Consider the following 16,678-nt stretch of genomic DNA (forward strand, 5'->3'; position numbering starts at 1 on the left):
ATGAAAAAAGCTTTGTAAAAAATGAAGCGTAACCAGATGAATTCGTTCTTCTGTTTTTGTTTGTCTGCTTTAACACAAGCGTCTGGTAAATGCTTTAACAGGATGATCAATGTTTCACACTCGAGCGCATTTACCATAAAACATGCGCGGGAAATCAAGAGTGTCACGAGACCGAGCCAAACACGTCACGGGACAGCCGTGAGATCTCGCAGGCCTCGGAGGATATTTACAGAAAAGGCAATGTGGAATATTTAATCAGAAACTAAATTTGTGTAACCTGTATAATATCCAGTATCAATGTCACGTGTAGACTGAACAAATTCAGTTCATTTTGGTAACATGGGCCAAAGACCCAATAGATCAGCCAGTTAAAATGCGTGTGAAGTTGATTCTGTCTCACTTTATATTCAAGGAAACTGTGGCACACACACACACACACACACACACACACACACACACACACACACACACACACACACACACACACACACACACACACACACACACACACACACACACACACACACACACACACACACACACACACACACACACACACACACACACAACTGTATAAGCATTCAAACCTACAAACACTCTCATGACCCTACAGTCAAAGATATAACAATTAGAAACACATTCAATAATGGAGGACAGAAAGTAGTAAAGAAAGAGGAAGGTTTACATACAGGGCTGTCGTCGATGCTGTCCCGGCCCAGGGATGAGGGGCGCCCACCAGGTCCTGGATTTTAGCAATGGCCCTGGTTAGATGTAAAGAGTTAAATCTGCAAGTTTAGATATGTTAATGTAAAGATATACTGTATCAGAGAAATAGGCAGGGTTAGATGATATGATTTTAGTTATAGAGTGAAGTGAGCATAACAATTGATATAAAGGCAGGGTCAGACACGATGGCATGGACTGGTTGATAGAAGCCGTGTTTAACAGCGTTATTATTGTTAACTAAAACTATATAAAAAAGCATTTTTGTTACTAAATAAACGTTAACTCAAATAAAATAAAATATTTTAAAAAATTCTACTTATTTTATTTTAGCTGGTTGTCAAGGTATCATTTCTCATTTTCATTTAATTTACCTTGAAGCACAGTGTAACTAAATTTAAATAAACTAAATCTAATAAATAAAAATGTATAAAAACTATAGATATATTTAAAAATGTATAATAAAAATGACAAAAACACACAATACAATTACTTAAACTTTAACTCAAATTAAAGTGAAAAATAAAAATGAAATCTAATTTAAAAAAGGTAAAATACTAATGGGAAAATAATAATAATAATAATAATAAATAATAATAGCATAGTCAATGATACCAAAATAACACTGGGTAGAAGTGAATTATTATCCATAAATATATATATTTTAAAATGACTCCATTTCTGTCAAGTCATATTTATCTTAAATATTGATATATTATATTGATAAATTAATTAAATATATATATATATATTCATGAATTATTGAAATAAAATTGTTATATTTGAAGAATAAGAGATTATATATTAAATTATATAACATATAGGCCTACCTCACTTGAATTAATTTGAGATCATTAGGCATGATGTTTTGCAAGCTGGTCTGAAACCAGTTTCCTTTGGAGGCGCTGTCATGCAAAAATATATTAAAAAAACATACTTTCCATTGACGGCTTAACTTAAAAGTAGCCGCATTCTGATTTTACCTGCACTTTTGGAACCTTAAAAGCATGAAATTGATGAACAACATGCCTAATGAACAGCCACTTAGCTTTTAGTCGCAAGTAAAGGGTTGTGTTTTTCTGGTACCATCAGCCAAAAAAAAAAAAACAACAACAAAAAAACAACCTTATCTAATTTTCCAGAGTGTTTAGTCACGTGACACATACGCCTCAAGTGATTGGCTCAAAACAGCCTGGCTGCAGAAGTCAACGCTGATGAGCAAAGATGGCAGATTGGCATACTTGGGGGTCATTGAGATAAATGGTTTCTCTAGTTATTATAGACCTCCTTGGTTTCGGAAACAGCCATCATGTAGGCAGGGTTAGAGATCCAGAGGCAGGCATGGATGTAAAGGAGGGGTTAGATATGTTGATGATGGTGGTGGTGGTGGTGGTGGTGGTAAAGTGGGCCGGGCCTCGCGCAGCTGAGTCCCATCTGAAGCACGGGTGCGCGCATTTAACATGATTGATCCGCTAATAGGACAGAGGAGCAGACGCACAACTTCAGCTTTAAATCTACCAACGGTTCCTCTTTTCTCCTTTCTTTCCACTTCAACTCAAACGAGCTTGATGTGAGCGAGGGGGGAAAAAAACTCCAAAAATCACCTCCTTTCCCTTCTGTCACCCTCACAGAGCACCTCTCACCTTTACTTTCGGATTGTGGCTTTAACTCACGGCTTCACTGGGCACAAACGACACGAGATTCTCTTCTGCAACTTTAACGCACACCAGGGACAAAATCACCGACAGGGAAAACTGATTTTTTATTTTTCTGGCACAAAGAAGCGTTAAAGTTACACAATGAGTCTGAAGTCAGATTCAGAGACGAACACCAGTGTTTCATTAGAAGAGGAGGTAAGAGAAATAAACTCTTTTAGTAAACATAAACTTCATTTGGTGGAGTTCAAGCTTCTGCCGGCGGATGACTGTGGAAACTCTTTTGGCGTTTGACATGTTTTAAAACTCGCTTTAAAGGCGTTTCAGAGGCATGTTTGTTGCGGTTTGAGGAGGAACGTTTGCTGAGGAAAAGCTTGAGAGGGAGTTTGAGAGGAATGTGGAGTCTGTTGATGATTAATCTTAAAGTTGGCATTGAAATATGAGACTCACCTGATGAGACACACACACTCTTGTATGACTGTGGATAAAGTTTAATGGCAGATTTTACAAGCAAATACTCCAGTGTGTGTTCGTGAAGTTTTTCTGTCCTTTTTTTCTCCCGTCATTCTCAAACACGCGCAAACAGTGACGTATATTGAACGTGGGTCTAAAAGACGCAATGTATCTTTTTAGAATTCTTCACTTTTAGTGGTTTTAATGTAATTTAATCTAAATGATGCTCTTGCAGTGTAGTATTGTCAGTTATTGTTCAACTTTTTTTTTTTTTGACAAACGGATTAATTTGCATAAAGTTAAAATTTGAGACCCAACAAGACTCCCATTTGGATTCTTGAGATAGGAATTACAAATATATTATAGTATATTATGGTATAATATAATAAACTGCAACTTCTGTCCTTTTTCTGTTTGTTCCCAGTCTGTCATCTCTGACTTCCGAGGGAGGCATTATTTTTATTTACTTGAGACACAAGACTTTCATTTATTTATTAATAATAATTTAATGTTTGTTTTTTTGCAGCTTGTCTTTAATTTGACCTTTTAGCTTAAATTATATTTAAGTAATGTACAACTTGCAGTTAATTGAGTGAACTAAACAACTCAGTCTGAATGGAAGCCTTACATATTCTGTATAGAATCTTATTTTAATAGTGAGTTTCTCCTCTGAGTGTTTGGGTCTGCTCTAGATGTCACCTCTGACCTCTTGTAAAGGCATTTCCTGCAGTTCAGTGTGTTTTACTTACACAAGACCTTACAATGCGGTTTGCAAACACTCCCTGTCAGGAAATATCAGACTAGAGCTGGTTTTTTTTATTTGATTAACGTTCTAGTGAGAAGTTTGTGTAAATGTTCCTGTAGTTTAAGCTGGACTCTGTTTCAGGGTTTGGGGTGGGAGTCGTGTCCTGTCATTGTTACTGGGCAGCACTGGGTCAGTGCGTTTGGTGTGGCGCATTCAGATTGTTCATTGTGTTCAAGCCTGAACCTGCAATAATTAGGACAGGGGTTTCCTCCCTCTGTTGCTTCGACCCAGTCGCTCACGTCCCCCATATTTACCCTTTGTTAGTTTCTGTCCCGTTTTTCTGACCGCCATCAAAATCAACGGTTTATTTTACTTAAGTGGCACATTGTCCCTTATTTGTGGAGTGTTTATTCCTTTTTGATTAAATTCCTGTTGTTTATTTCCCCTCTCAGCTGTTGGCAGTGTTTGAGCACTGATGCTCATGTTTCAGGAACATTGAGGATAGTCAAAGTTTACGCTGAGGGTTTGTGAACTGAACTCCGAGACCGTTCTCGCCTCCAGCCGTTCCACCACTCGCTCCTCTGAGCCGGCCAGGAAATGATGGCTTTCCAGTGGATGATGTATTGGTGGAAAAGTGTAGAGGAATCTGAACGATGGACATGTGTCCAGTTACACACTCTGATGCTTTGCTGTTTTAGGACTTTAATGATCTGACACTGTTTTTAGGTTTCATTGGTGGTACTATAATGCTCAAATGGTACCATATATTCTTGTACCATGGCAGTTATATGATACCATGTTACCATCATACTACATGTCCATAATATCATGGTATTATGGTGCTTGTCCAAAAAAACAACAACTTGGTGCTGTCTTTTTTCTTGTAGTTAGTGCAGGATAAAAAGGTGACTCTTTCTTCCTAAACATGTCTGGGTCATTATAAATGTAATAAGTTATTTGAACATTTCACTTAACATTTTTGATTAATGGTCATTAAAAATTGACTTTTTGTTGCATTTTCGTGATTTTTAAATTTTATTTTGCTATTTTTCTGCACAGAGAGTAATAGAAAGGACAACTTTTATTATATTATTGGACACATTACTGACGATTTACACTGAGAATAATAAGACTTGCAAAACCCAGGGATATTATTAATAATTGTATTGTTGCTTTTATTTTATATATTATATTGAACCGAATCAGTTTTGAAAATGATAGGAATTACAAAATGCAGAGGAAAACGGTCAATTGGAAACTGACACCTTTGTGGGGAAATTGCGTTAATGTCACAATGAAGAAAGAAAAATAATAATTTTCTTTTGGTCCTGGACATGTTTTTGTGAGACTGAGCCAATAACCAGTGTCTTTCAGATTGAGTCTGTTCACCTCTGAAGCGTTTGGAGAATGTGATGGGTCAGCCTGAACCAAAGTTCTCTCTCTCTCCCCTCTTTTCCGTAAAAGGTCATAGCACACTGTGTCCTTCATCCAATCGTTCTCCTCTTCTCTCTAGATCTGTGTAAAGTTGCCACATCTGTTTTTAAATGATCGTTGCTTTTTGGGTAACTCTAGAATCTGTGATACTTAGTTTTAATTTGCTGGATAAAATGTGTTTTAGGAATTGAGGTTGAGTTTCTCTTAGCCATGTTCATTCTTCAATTAACGTTTGTTTTTTTCTTTTCTTTATTTGATTGCCCTTTGCTCTCTCTCTTTGTTCACTGTAATATTTGATCCATCCTGTTAATTTGCCGAGTTAAATTAGATTTTCTACCTTCCACTCACATTGGAGCAATAATGCTGTCCGTGGCCTGCAGAAGTCTCTGCATCCATGCTTAGGGTCACACACACTTGATCACCACGCACACACTTCTGCTCACTAAACTAACACAATCTCATGATTTTGATCTGAACACATTTAGTGTCCAATAGCAAACTCTGCAGACAAACGGGGAGACTCTGACACAATAGGAAGGGAGAGAGACGTTCAAAGGTAGTTCAAAACAATTCCTATTTTTATTCCTTTTCAGGTGCACATTTCTAAGACCATACATTGTACGGCACTCATAGCTCAGAGGTCATGGCCTTCTGTGTATCTGTCTGTCATTTGTGTGCTGATGTCATTTAGGCATTTCCCTGTTCTAGGTACGAACGCTCTTTGTCAGCGGGCTGCCTGTCGACATCAAACCACGTGAGCTTTACCTGCTGTTCAGACCCTTCAAGGTAAGACGCGTCAGCCTGACGGGGGAAAGCTGGAGGTTTTGTTGGTCCTCTTTATTTGACTGATTTTCATTTGAGAATTGATTTTTAAGTTGTCAGATTAATTCTGAATTTGTCCTTTTTATCAAACAGGGATATGAAGGATCTCTCATAAAATTGACCTCAAAACAGGTAAAGTTGAAACTATTTCCCCTCCAATGATGTGTACATTTTAATAAGCATAAATGTAAACCAAAAAATTATCAATTTAAATTGATATTTACATAAATTAGTGTAATAAAATTTAGGGTACATTTCACATCAGCAAAAAGTGTAGAAACACGCTTTCTCAACTATTGGTTTCACTTTATATACTTTACTAGTTGCAGAGTTCAATCATTAAACACTATTTTGATATTACCAAAAAAAGGTGAATTTTAAGAGACAATTTTATTTTTTGCGAGAATATCATGAAAATCTCCAGTCCGTGTGGATGTAAACTATACTAAGCTGCAGTCTAGATATTTAATGTACAAAAAATGACTGGTTGACTGGTAACATAGTTGACAATTTCACCATTTTGCCTCATAATTTAAATGGCAGGCCTTGTCTGGCCAACCAGATGTTATTTTCTTGATCGGGTTAACCTCGCATTTTATTTATTTGACATAAAATCATAAATATTGCAAACCATAATGTACCCAATGTAGTTGACAGGCAGCTTAAATACTACTTGACAATGTCATTGGAGATGAAATCTAGAACAAATTAGGAGGATATTTACCATAATGTTCAAAATATCTGCCACAGAAGAAAATGACATGACATGATGCTGGTCACATGGTTTTTGGATTAACCAAACACCCCCTAAAAACAATGTTTAACTTGGTTAACAGATTTTTAAAGTGAGATTTTCTTTTTTGAAAGAATTAAATTTAAACAATATATTTCTAAGGTATTTAGATAGTCTTGAGTAAAACTTTTTTTTGTATATACATTTTGAACTCATGAGACTACTTTAAAAACCGGACATTGAAAAAAAAACATAAAGGTGATTTCAAGCAAACTGGAAAAACAGGGTATGTAAAATATTGGTGTGAGAAAGTATGCGTTCTTAATGGATAAAATATTTCTGAAGAATTTAGGATAAAAATATAATCATCAATGGACATGAAATGTACCCCAAATGTGTATATATTAGGAGAGAATGCTTAATTCTCATAAAATGTTGGTCCTAAAATTGGGTTTAAGTTTTTAATTGAATTAATATATTCAAATTATTATATTTTAAAACAATTTTCCCTTTGATTTTTGGGGTGAAATACAGTATGACTGTACATTTTAAGGAGATATGTTTTCCTACTTCGTGTGTTGATTGGAAAATCTAATTTTGTCTCTCTACCTCTGTCTGTGCGTCTGTCCGTCTGATGCGTTTCTTTCCATTGTCTAGCCTGTGGGGTTTGTCACGTTTGACAGCCGGTCTGGGGCTGAAGCGGCCAAGAATGCCTTGAACGTAAGTAATCACTGGTCCGTCAGTAAGCTGAAGCGATGGCAACTTTTAATTATTTAAAAGACACTGTGCTTTATGTCCTCCAAACTTCGCTTTTAAAAGTCTGACTCAGATGCCGCTCCTCTCTACGGGGGGGGGGGAAGTTTCTCTTGCGTACACATGTTGGTCCCTAAGAAAAGTTCCGTGACGTCACGTGTTTCTGGCTGGATGTGGATTGCTCTGGGAATCAGTGCACTTGTGCTGCAGAGGGAAACCTGATGTTCTGTTATATCAGGGGTGTCCAAACACTGTCCTGTGGAGTTTAGCTCTGACTTGCCTCAACACACCTGCCTGAAACATTCTTGTATGCCTAGTAAGCCGGTTCAGGTGTGTTTAATGGGGGTTGTAGCTGAACTCTGCAGGACAGTGGCCCTCCAGGAGCATGATTGGACACCCCTGTTTTGTGCATTTGTGTGAAAAGTGAGTAATTGGACCGTATTCGGTCAACACTTATCTGTTCTCAGGGCATCCGCTTTGACCCAGAGAGTCCTCAGACGCTTCGTCTGGAGTTTGCAAAAGCCAACACAAAGATGGCGAAGAGTAAACTGATGGCAACGCCAAATCCGTCCAACCTGCACCCGGCTCTTGGTGCACATTTCATCGCTCGAGACCCGTGTGAGTAAACTACGGCGCTTGCAGAACATGCTGGTGATTCAGATGAATTTGAAATGTCACTTTTGATCAATTTAATGTGTCCTTGTTGGAAGAAAAGCATTAATTTAGTCAGGTTTTTGAATGGTAGTGTGTATTTTGGGTGCTGTAACGGGTCTCTTGAAGTGCTTCCGCTCCCTGGCGTCTGGTTCTGTATGTGAGGCTCAGATGTGTGTGTGATTCTGTAGATGACCTGACGGGGGCAGCACTGATCCCCGCGTCTCCTGAGGCGTGGGCTCCGTATCCCCTCTACACCACTGAACTGACCCCAGGCCTGCCTCACGCCGCCTTCACCTACCCCGCCGCCGCTGCTGCCGCTGCCGCCCTGCACGCCCAGGTGAGGGACCAGCCGGTGTGTGCCCCTTTTCTCTGACTATCACTGTCTCTCTCTGCTTTCGGGGGGGTTTCTGTCCAATCTGACATGGCCAACACTTCTTGAAAATCTCTTCCATTAGTTTGTAGCAAATATTGCGCTTTTGTACTTTGAAAACACAAACGGGGATTCAGTTTCAAAGTGACGATGTGTTCGTTTTTTGTACTTCTAAATATGGAGTTAGTGACTACATGAAGTTCTCACAATTTGTTGATATATCCCTATACTTGTGTAAAGGATGGTGGGTAAAGGCCAAGTTTTAAGGGTGTACAAATTTATATTTTGCAAATCAGAACCTTTGAATCGGAATCCAAACAGCCGCAATCTACTAACCTGATGTGTAAACATTATGGGAAGCGCGCTAGCCAGACGGGATTTAAACTGTCGGCTAAAGACCAAGTTTGATTTGAAGATGAAGGAAAAACGTACCAAGCACAATAAATTGCGCGAGTTTATTTCGTCCATTAGATCGAAAGATCCTCCCATAGACCCTCCCCTCGAAGAAATCAGGACAGAAGTGGCTGAAAGTGGACAAAAGAGATGGTATAAAAACACCAGATGTAAACTGGAATGTCTACTTTTGATCCGATTGACCAAAAACATCTTAATACCAGGTGTAAACTGGGCCTTAAACTTGTATATTTTGGTTTTAGCATATTTACTTTAAATCATTTATTTGCATCCTTCCTATAAAGGATTCTGGGTAAAGCCCAAGAATTAAGGGTGTACCAATTCATGTCTTGCATTCTACTGTACTTTTACTTACTTTGACATTATTGTGAATCTTTAAAAAAAATTGAATCCGTTTTTTTTTTTATGTCAGAAAAGTCAGAAAAAATCGTCCATGCATTGCATTGTGGGAGCCGCTATTCCACACTGTAAGCTGTGTACAGTATACTACACATTAAATGGATTTCATCCAGCAATGTGTACTGTATACTGCAGCAATAGTAAGAGTAGCATGCGCTTCAAAACGTTAGCAATATTCAATCTAACCGAACCAAGCTTACCTTTCCCATAATGCCCCTGACTCGCTCTCTGGTGGAAACTGACCCTGGGTCACATGACGCAGCAAAACCAGAGGTGGTGTCAGGGGTCCACTATGAACATGACAAGTCTGATTACCCAGAATCCCTCAGAACAGCATTCCTTGGCCTGTTAGCGTTGCTAAGAGATGACATCAGAGAAAAGCTGTTTTTAATTGCATCTCAGGTTGGATTATGACTTGGTCGCTGAGTGAATCTGGGCCCAGAGAGGTTCCGATTAAAGTTTAGCCAAAAAACAATGTGCAACCACTTTTATGATCCATTAAAAGCAGCACATGTGAAAAATTCTCCCACAAACACATTGCCTTAAACTGCTCTTGAAGTTCATATACGTTTTACGCTGGTAAAAATTGGAAAGAAAATGTTTGCTCCTCAGGCATTCTCACGGTTTATTGTAAATCTTGCGTTGTTCGCATGCATGTTTAATGTAATGTGACTGTTTTTGAAGACTCTGTGCTTGACAAGATCAAGTTTATTGATTGGATGGCTAGACTTTGTGGTTGTCATGGCAACAACCCAGTGAAAGCTAAAGGTCATGGATGAAGAGGCTTTACTTGAAGTCTCTTGAGCCGTACTGTATTTTAACAGGTTCCTTAAAGCGTAAATTGAGCTTGTTTTGTACGTTTTTAATTGTCTGTTTAGTTAAGATCCGATCTCAACCAAATGTTTTACAGTGGTGTTTGGCTAAGGCTGTGGGCGCAGTGTGTTTTGTCAGGATCTCGAAGGGGTTGTAAAAGGTTTCATCCTCTTGGTGAGAAAGAGAGCGAATGTGCTAATGGATCCACACGCTAACACATTCTCTGCCCGATGTCACTCTGACGGCCTTCAGAGAGTTGAGTTTTCCGTTGGTGGTTGGTGGATGGTGGATAGCTGGTTAGCTGGTGGTTAGCTAATCAGTTTGTTGGTTTAGTTCAACTAAAAAAGACAAAACAAAAATGTTGGTTTGGTGGTTGTCATTTCTCTTTTTTTTTAAATCTTTTTTTAATCTTTTTTTGTAATTTGAGCTATTTTTTGTTCAAACTAAAAAGAACCAAATAAAAATGTTGAGTTTTTTTTTTTTTTTTTTTTTTTTTTTTCGTATTTATGTCTTGTCTTATTTTTTTTTACTTTTGGTTTTATTTTCAGCTTTTTTTTTTTACCCTTTCACGCATAGTGGTCACTACAGTGGACAGCTATTAAAAAAGCATTCTCTTGAATTTGCACGGGTTTTTATGGCAAAGTTGCACATCAATCTCTTCATTGGACCCTGGTGCATCATCCTATAAATTGCAATCAAGTGGCAAGCCTTTGTGTTTCGATTTTTTCCCCCTCCAAACCAAGATGGCCAAGGGTCAGTCAGACATGCCAAGTTGCTCCAGAATATCCACCCATTCCTTCTATCCTAGGAGACTCTTGTAGGTAAAAAAAATATTGCAGCATAAAGCAATATCTAATGAGTCATATCACAGTAAAATTTTCCAAGTTTTGATTTTAGATTGAGAGAAAACTCTGATTAATCACATGTCCACTGTAGTGGACGTCATGCATGCAATGGCTATATTTCAGATACAATTCATAATTATAATGTGAATATTGTTTTTGAAATTTAAAACTTAAAAACTTAATATGCATTGACTTTTTCTACTGTAAATAAATGTATTTGTATTATTAGAATGTAATTTTCATTGACATCGAAAAAAGTCATGTGATTACATAATGTATGACACTTGTAATGCATTACTTTACTTGTTAGATCAAAAAGTAATCTGATTTTATAATGCATGTTATTGTAATGCATTTTTTACTCATAACATCAAAAAGTAATCTGATTACATAATGCATGTTACTTGTAATGCGTTTCCTTTCTCATAACATCAAAAAGTAATCTGATTATGTAATGTGCGTTATTGTAATGTGTTTTTTTACTCATAACATCAAAAAGTAATCTGATTACGTAATGCATGTTACTTGTAATGCGTTTCTTTACTCGTTACATCAAAAAGTAATCTGATTAGGTAATGCATGTTACTTGTAGTTAATTACTTGTTAGATCAAAAAGTAATCTGATTAGGTAATGCATGTTACTTGTAACACATTACTTTACTTGTAACATCAAAAAAGTAATCTGAATGCGTTATGCATGTTACTTGTAATGCGTTACCCCCAACACTGATCATTTCAGATGAGATTGAAAAAACGTATCGCTAGGTTTTCTCAGAGGAGGGCTATGATAGAAATGTGCATGTCCATCTTGAACATAATCAGAATTATCAGCTAATAAGGGTAAATCTCCATACTCTGGTGCACTGGAGGGAGCATCTGAGTGGTTTCCACAGTTGTACCTTGACAGGCTGTAGAAAATTCTGATGGAATCACGTCCTCATGTTCTGATATCAAAGATACGCAAAGTGCAATTTGTATGAAGTTGTATGAAGCCATTGCAATATTTTGCATTTATATTTTTTGTATATATTTTATAGTTTTCACATTATTTGATATAATTGCATTGATTAGTTTGTTAAATTCACATACTTTATCTGTTTGATTATTGTCTTATATTTAATACAGTATATCTTCAGTTTAAACCAACCGCATGCTGTCCACTCAAGTGGACATCTGAAGATCTCTTTGAAAAATTTGTAAAAAAATTAAATAAAAATCAATTCTTGTTTTTCATGCCCTAAGAGCAATAAAAACACATAGGAAAAAAATCCTGACTGAGGGTATCATGGTTAAATAACCAAAATCACCATATATTTGTGGGTTCATTTTATTTTGGCCATTTTTATTTGGGAATTATTTTATTACATTTTGATATGCTATGAGGGTGACTTATTTAATTTTATTAAATGACTCAAAATAATCTAATAAAAATATTTAATGTAGTGCCTTTTAAATTTAGATTGTTATATAAAATTGTGCAAAAGTTACATTAGCATAGCTTTTTTTTATTAATTAATGGTGGTTCATTTACATGTGTTTCAAATAATGTATTTTATATGGTATAAACACAATTTTAAGTTTTCAATTATTTTACATGAATATCAATATAAATTTGTGTGCAAAAGTTCCATCATAAATGGGAAGGCGCTCCTATCGTAGAATGACTTGATGATTTCCTGCTTCATCCAGCATTATTCAGCTCAAGGAAAATAGAAATGGAATTCCTTTGGCATGTTTGCGTGTAGTCGGGATGACGCAACCATAAGTCTGCAGTTAAACTGCTGGAAGAAGGGAACGCTTGGCTTTCTCTTCCTCCAGACCTTTCCAACACACACCTGCCGGAGTGAGATTACAGCTGTGACGCCTGCGCTCTCGTCAAACCGCCGGACGCCTCGTAAAGAATGTGGGAAGTTGAGAATAAGTCAACGAAGGGCTGAAACGGACGTGCCAGGGTGATTGTTGTCGTTCTCTTGCCCTTGGCTGGGGAAGTGGGTGATTTGGCGTGGTTTGGGAAGGCAGGACGGGAAAGGAGTTAATGTCATCTTGCTGAAAGATGTTTATAGATGCACTGATAAGAGTTTCCTGCTCAGGTCGTGCTTGCATCAGTTCATTAGCACTGCTAAAATAGCTTGACTATGAAGGTTGTTGTAGAAATGGCTCTTTCTGGGGTTTTGCCCTCTACAGTTGCCCTCTACATTGTTTAATGTAATTATTACTAATAAAATGTCTCTTGGCAGCAGCTTTGGTTCATCAAGAAGGTTTTTATATGGTTCTTTTGGAGATTTTAAAGTGTTCTATAGTGTTTTATTTCTGCCTACTGGAAACTTCCCACTTCTGAAGTGATTTACAGGAGTCGCATTCAAGTGCTTTGTTGTAAAGAACAGGAATCATGGAGTTTGAGAGTCTAACGAGAGCCAAAATTTAAAGCGATTTGATATTGAATAAAATGTAACGTCCCATTCATTGACAATTCTGAGACATGCGAGCATTTGTGGTCTATCTATTGGAAACTTATAGACTTTTGACTCAGTTCACACTAAGTCAATCAGCTACATTTGAGGCATAAAGATTAATAAAAGAAAAGCATTAAACATGCACTTTAAATGACGATAATGGTAAAAGCATCAAAATGAGAAACACATCATCAAAATATGATTACGTTTGATTAAATATTTAAGAACTAAATGATTAAACCTAAGCAAATGATGAAACTATATATACTAAATGTTTATTTTTTCTGATTTCATCAAATTAAGTTATTTTAAATGTTTAAAGTGTACATTGTATGTGCATATAATGGTGCATAATATAGTTTAGATTCAATGGTAATAATCTTATTCTGTAATGGACCACAAATTGAGGCTTCTCTCCTATAATAAAAGAAACATCTGCAATATATCAAAGATCTGACAGTAATTTGTCTTGTTCCTCTTGCCTGTAGATGCGCTGGTACCCGTCTCCCTCTGAAAGTTCTCAGCCGGGGTGGAAGTCACGCCAGTTCTGTTAAATCCGTGAGTATCCGTCACTTAACCTCATATGGTCACATGTCTCTGACCGTAAGCTAATGCTCTGTCCTCGTCTCCACAGATGCCGTTCCCTAACAGACGTTTAGTTATTTCTCCCTCCTGTTTGAATGAAGGACAACTGGGCTCAGCGTTTAATTTAATCAGGTTTATTTAATGGACAATCTAAGCATGAAGGATTATTTTCCTGGAGGAAGTCTTCTCTAAAGCACTCTGAGGACTGTGGCGAACCTCACGGTACTGTCTCCATTTCAAAAGCTGCGCCGCTTGACGAGCCAATCACACGCAGACGTTCAACATGTCTAGCTGCTCCTGTAGATGGGTGTTTTTTTTTGTTTTTTTTTTTTGTTTTTTTTTGTGGGGGGTGTTTCGTCATTCTGCATGCGATAAAACAAGTTTTAGAATGCAAACCTTTGCGTCTGTTCGTTTGCGCTCGTGTTTCCAAGTCCCAGCTTAACCCTAAAAGTTTTCAGCCTCTTGTTCTTGCATTTTTGTGAAAGGTGGAGACTTTGATTTAGATTTTTTGCAATCCGGTCTCTGTGTACATTCGTTTCCTCTTTTTAAAGAACTGATGACATATGCACTGGGTGTTTGTTTCTGTTTGTGATCCTGACGTGAACCGAGCGGATTCGTTCGAGTGCGTCTCCTTCTCTGCATCTTCCTCTGCCCTGAATTCACCAAACCTCTGCTATCTGTGTCTGCTTGGAGAATATTTGAACAAAAAAAAGAAAAGAAAAGAAATGTACAAGTATTTTTGTACACTAGTGTAATGAATATTTATGCATTATTTTTGTTTCGTGCAATTAAATAAGTATATATATGTATGAGCAGTTTAGTGTTCCCTTGTTCTTTTTTTGGTGTTTTCGTTGGTTGTTAATTCTGTCTATAACCTGTTTGAAGTAAGTGCAATTGATTTCTTTTTTTGCTCTGTGTTACATACTGAAGTTTCCTGTGGCAGTACTGCGACTTTAAACGGACTGCCGACATGAGATTGCTGTATTATAATATAAAAAAATAATTAAAAATGCTGATTTTTTTTCTTTATTTCAGAATGTGAAACTGGAGAATAAAAGGAAATCTGAGAATCGATGTTTCGTGTGGGTTCTTCAAATCCAGCTTTGAGTTTCCATTTAGTAGCTTTTCCTTGTATGGTTTTTATATCCTTCTGTAAACTCATGCTATCTGCAGCGGTAATATGAGGGGTATAGGTTATTTTAGTGTGCATATCTGCTCTCTCGTTCCATGTTTTACCTTTTAAGGCATGAGATCCTCACCGGCTGAAGAACGGCGCTTCATCTAATGGCAACAACTGCAGCTCTGGCCTGAGAGAAGCTGGTGTTTATTTGAACAAGCGCAAGTGTTTTCAAACTACGTCTGAAAGTCTGGCTGTGAAAGGAGATTTCAATTTTATTTGAATGGTGCTTTCAGAGTGCGTCCAAATCAGCTTTACAAAAAAGTGAGCAAGTGGAGACTAATTGCAAGGGAAAACCCATAGAGGAGGAAGAAATAAGACTCAAGGGAAACCCTCCTCATCTGGCACATATTTAACTTGTGGCTTATAGAGCTTCTGTAGCCCCGCCTCTTTTCAGCGCTGTTCTCATTGTGTTCGGTCTTCCGGTTTGTGTTTCCACAGCATGAAGGTAAGATCTTACGGGTTTATGAATGAACCGCTCGTTTTAAAATTTTAACTGACATTTTGTGACCTGCTTCAAACATTACAATGCTCATCATAACTTTCATTAACTCTACAAGTAAAGCCAGCTAATTACTCTTCGACAGCGATGCCATAGAAATATACAGAGCTACCGCAAAAACTGAAGTTCAAACACAAGATTATAAAGTTTCTCTGATGCATAGTCTATACACACAAAAAATAGTAACCTTACATCAACATCTAAATTACTTGGATTTAAGTATTGCTGAATAAACCAAAATACATTAAATTATACCAACAAAATAAATGTTTATCGGTTAAATAAAGTGAAAAACAACTCTTTAAAGGGATGGTTCAAATACAATTTTTAACTTTTCCTAACATGTGAGTTAATTTCTTTCTGCTGAACACAAGATATTTTGAAGAATTTATGTAACCAAACCATTGTTAGTCCATATTTACTTCCATAGAATTCATACTATGGGAGTCGATGTGTTTTAGAAACTGTTTGGTTACCCATATTTTCATGTTTGGGTGAACTATCTCTTAAGGTAACACTTGCAAGTTACTTTTTACAGTGTAGTCCATGTCTGTTAGATTTGCTTGTGTTCTCCTGAACAGTTGACAAATGGATTTCAAAAGGTAATTAAACTAAGTTTTATTCAGCAAGGACAGTGTCTCTTTAAAAAAGAAATCAGCTCCACAACTTTTTCCAACATTGTTTTAAATTTTTTAAATATATTCAAAGAGAAGTAATTTTAAAGGGAAATATTTCACAATGTTAGTTTACTGTATTTTTGAACAAATAAATGCATCCTTGGTTAACAGAAGAGATGTCTTTCAAAAACATCTTATTAAACAATAGCCAGCATAAAAAAGAAGTTGCGAACTGCGAAGATTAGAAGATAGTTCCTTCTCAGTTGTGATATCTGAGTGAATCGGCTTCTCCAACAAGAACAAATGTAGGGCGGGACTTTATTTTGTCCATCTGGAATTGATTGGATAGTTGTGGTTTGTGGTTTTCTATTGGTCGATCTCATGTGAGTGACAGTTTGCCCCGCCCTCATGACAGAGAAGAGACTGCAAGAGGGAGGGGACGTTTTAAGATTTTATTAAAGATTATGAGGGCATATGAAAAAAAAAAAAAAAAAAAATCTAATGATGTGCACAGATAAATCATTTATAATA

The 16,678-nt window shown here is 37.0% G+C and overlaps 1 protein-coding gene across 2 annotated transcripts; it reads left to right on the forward strand.

Annotated features, from left to right (window-relative positions):
- Positions 1-2,194: 2,194 nt before the first annotated feature.
- Positions 2,195-14,921, forward strand: rbpms2a (RNA binding protein, mRNA processing factor 2a). Of its 2 annotated transcripts, none has more exons than XM_082160110.1 (8): positions 2,195-2,576; positions 5,719-5,796; positions 5,926-5,964; positions 7,223-7,285; positions 7,786-7,936; positions 8,161-8,324; positions 13,755-13,824; positions 13,901-14,921. In XM_082160110.1, exons 1-7 carry the CDS (start codon positions 2,523-2,525, stop codon positions 13,818-13,820), a joined length of 615 nt encoding a protein of 204 aa, XP_082016236.1. In that variant the 5' UTR covers positions 2,195-2,522; the 3' UTR covers positions 13,821-13,824; positions 13,901-14,921. The 2 variants fall into 2 exon arrangements, with proteins under 2 accessions (XP_082016236.1, XP_082016237.1); XM_082160111.1 differs by having other exon boundaries at positions 2,197-2,576; positions 8,161-8,309.
- The last annotated feature ends 1,757 nt before the right edge of the window (positions 14,922-16,678 follow it).

This window comes from Leuciscus leuciscus, assembly GCF_965113295.1.
Source record: "Leuciscus leuciscus genome assembly, chromosome: 25".
NCBI classification, from domain to species: Eukaryota; Metazoa; Chordata; class Actinopteri; order Cypriniformes; family Leuciscidae; genus Leuciscus; species Leuciscus leuciscus.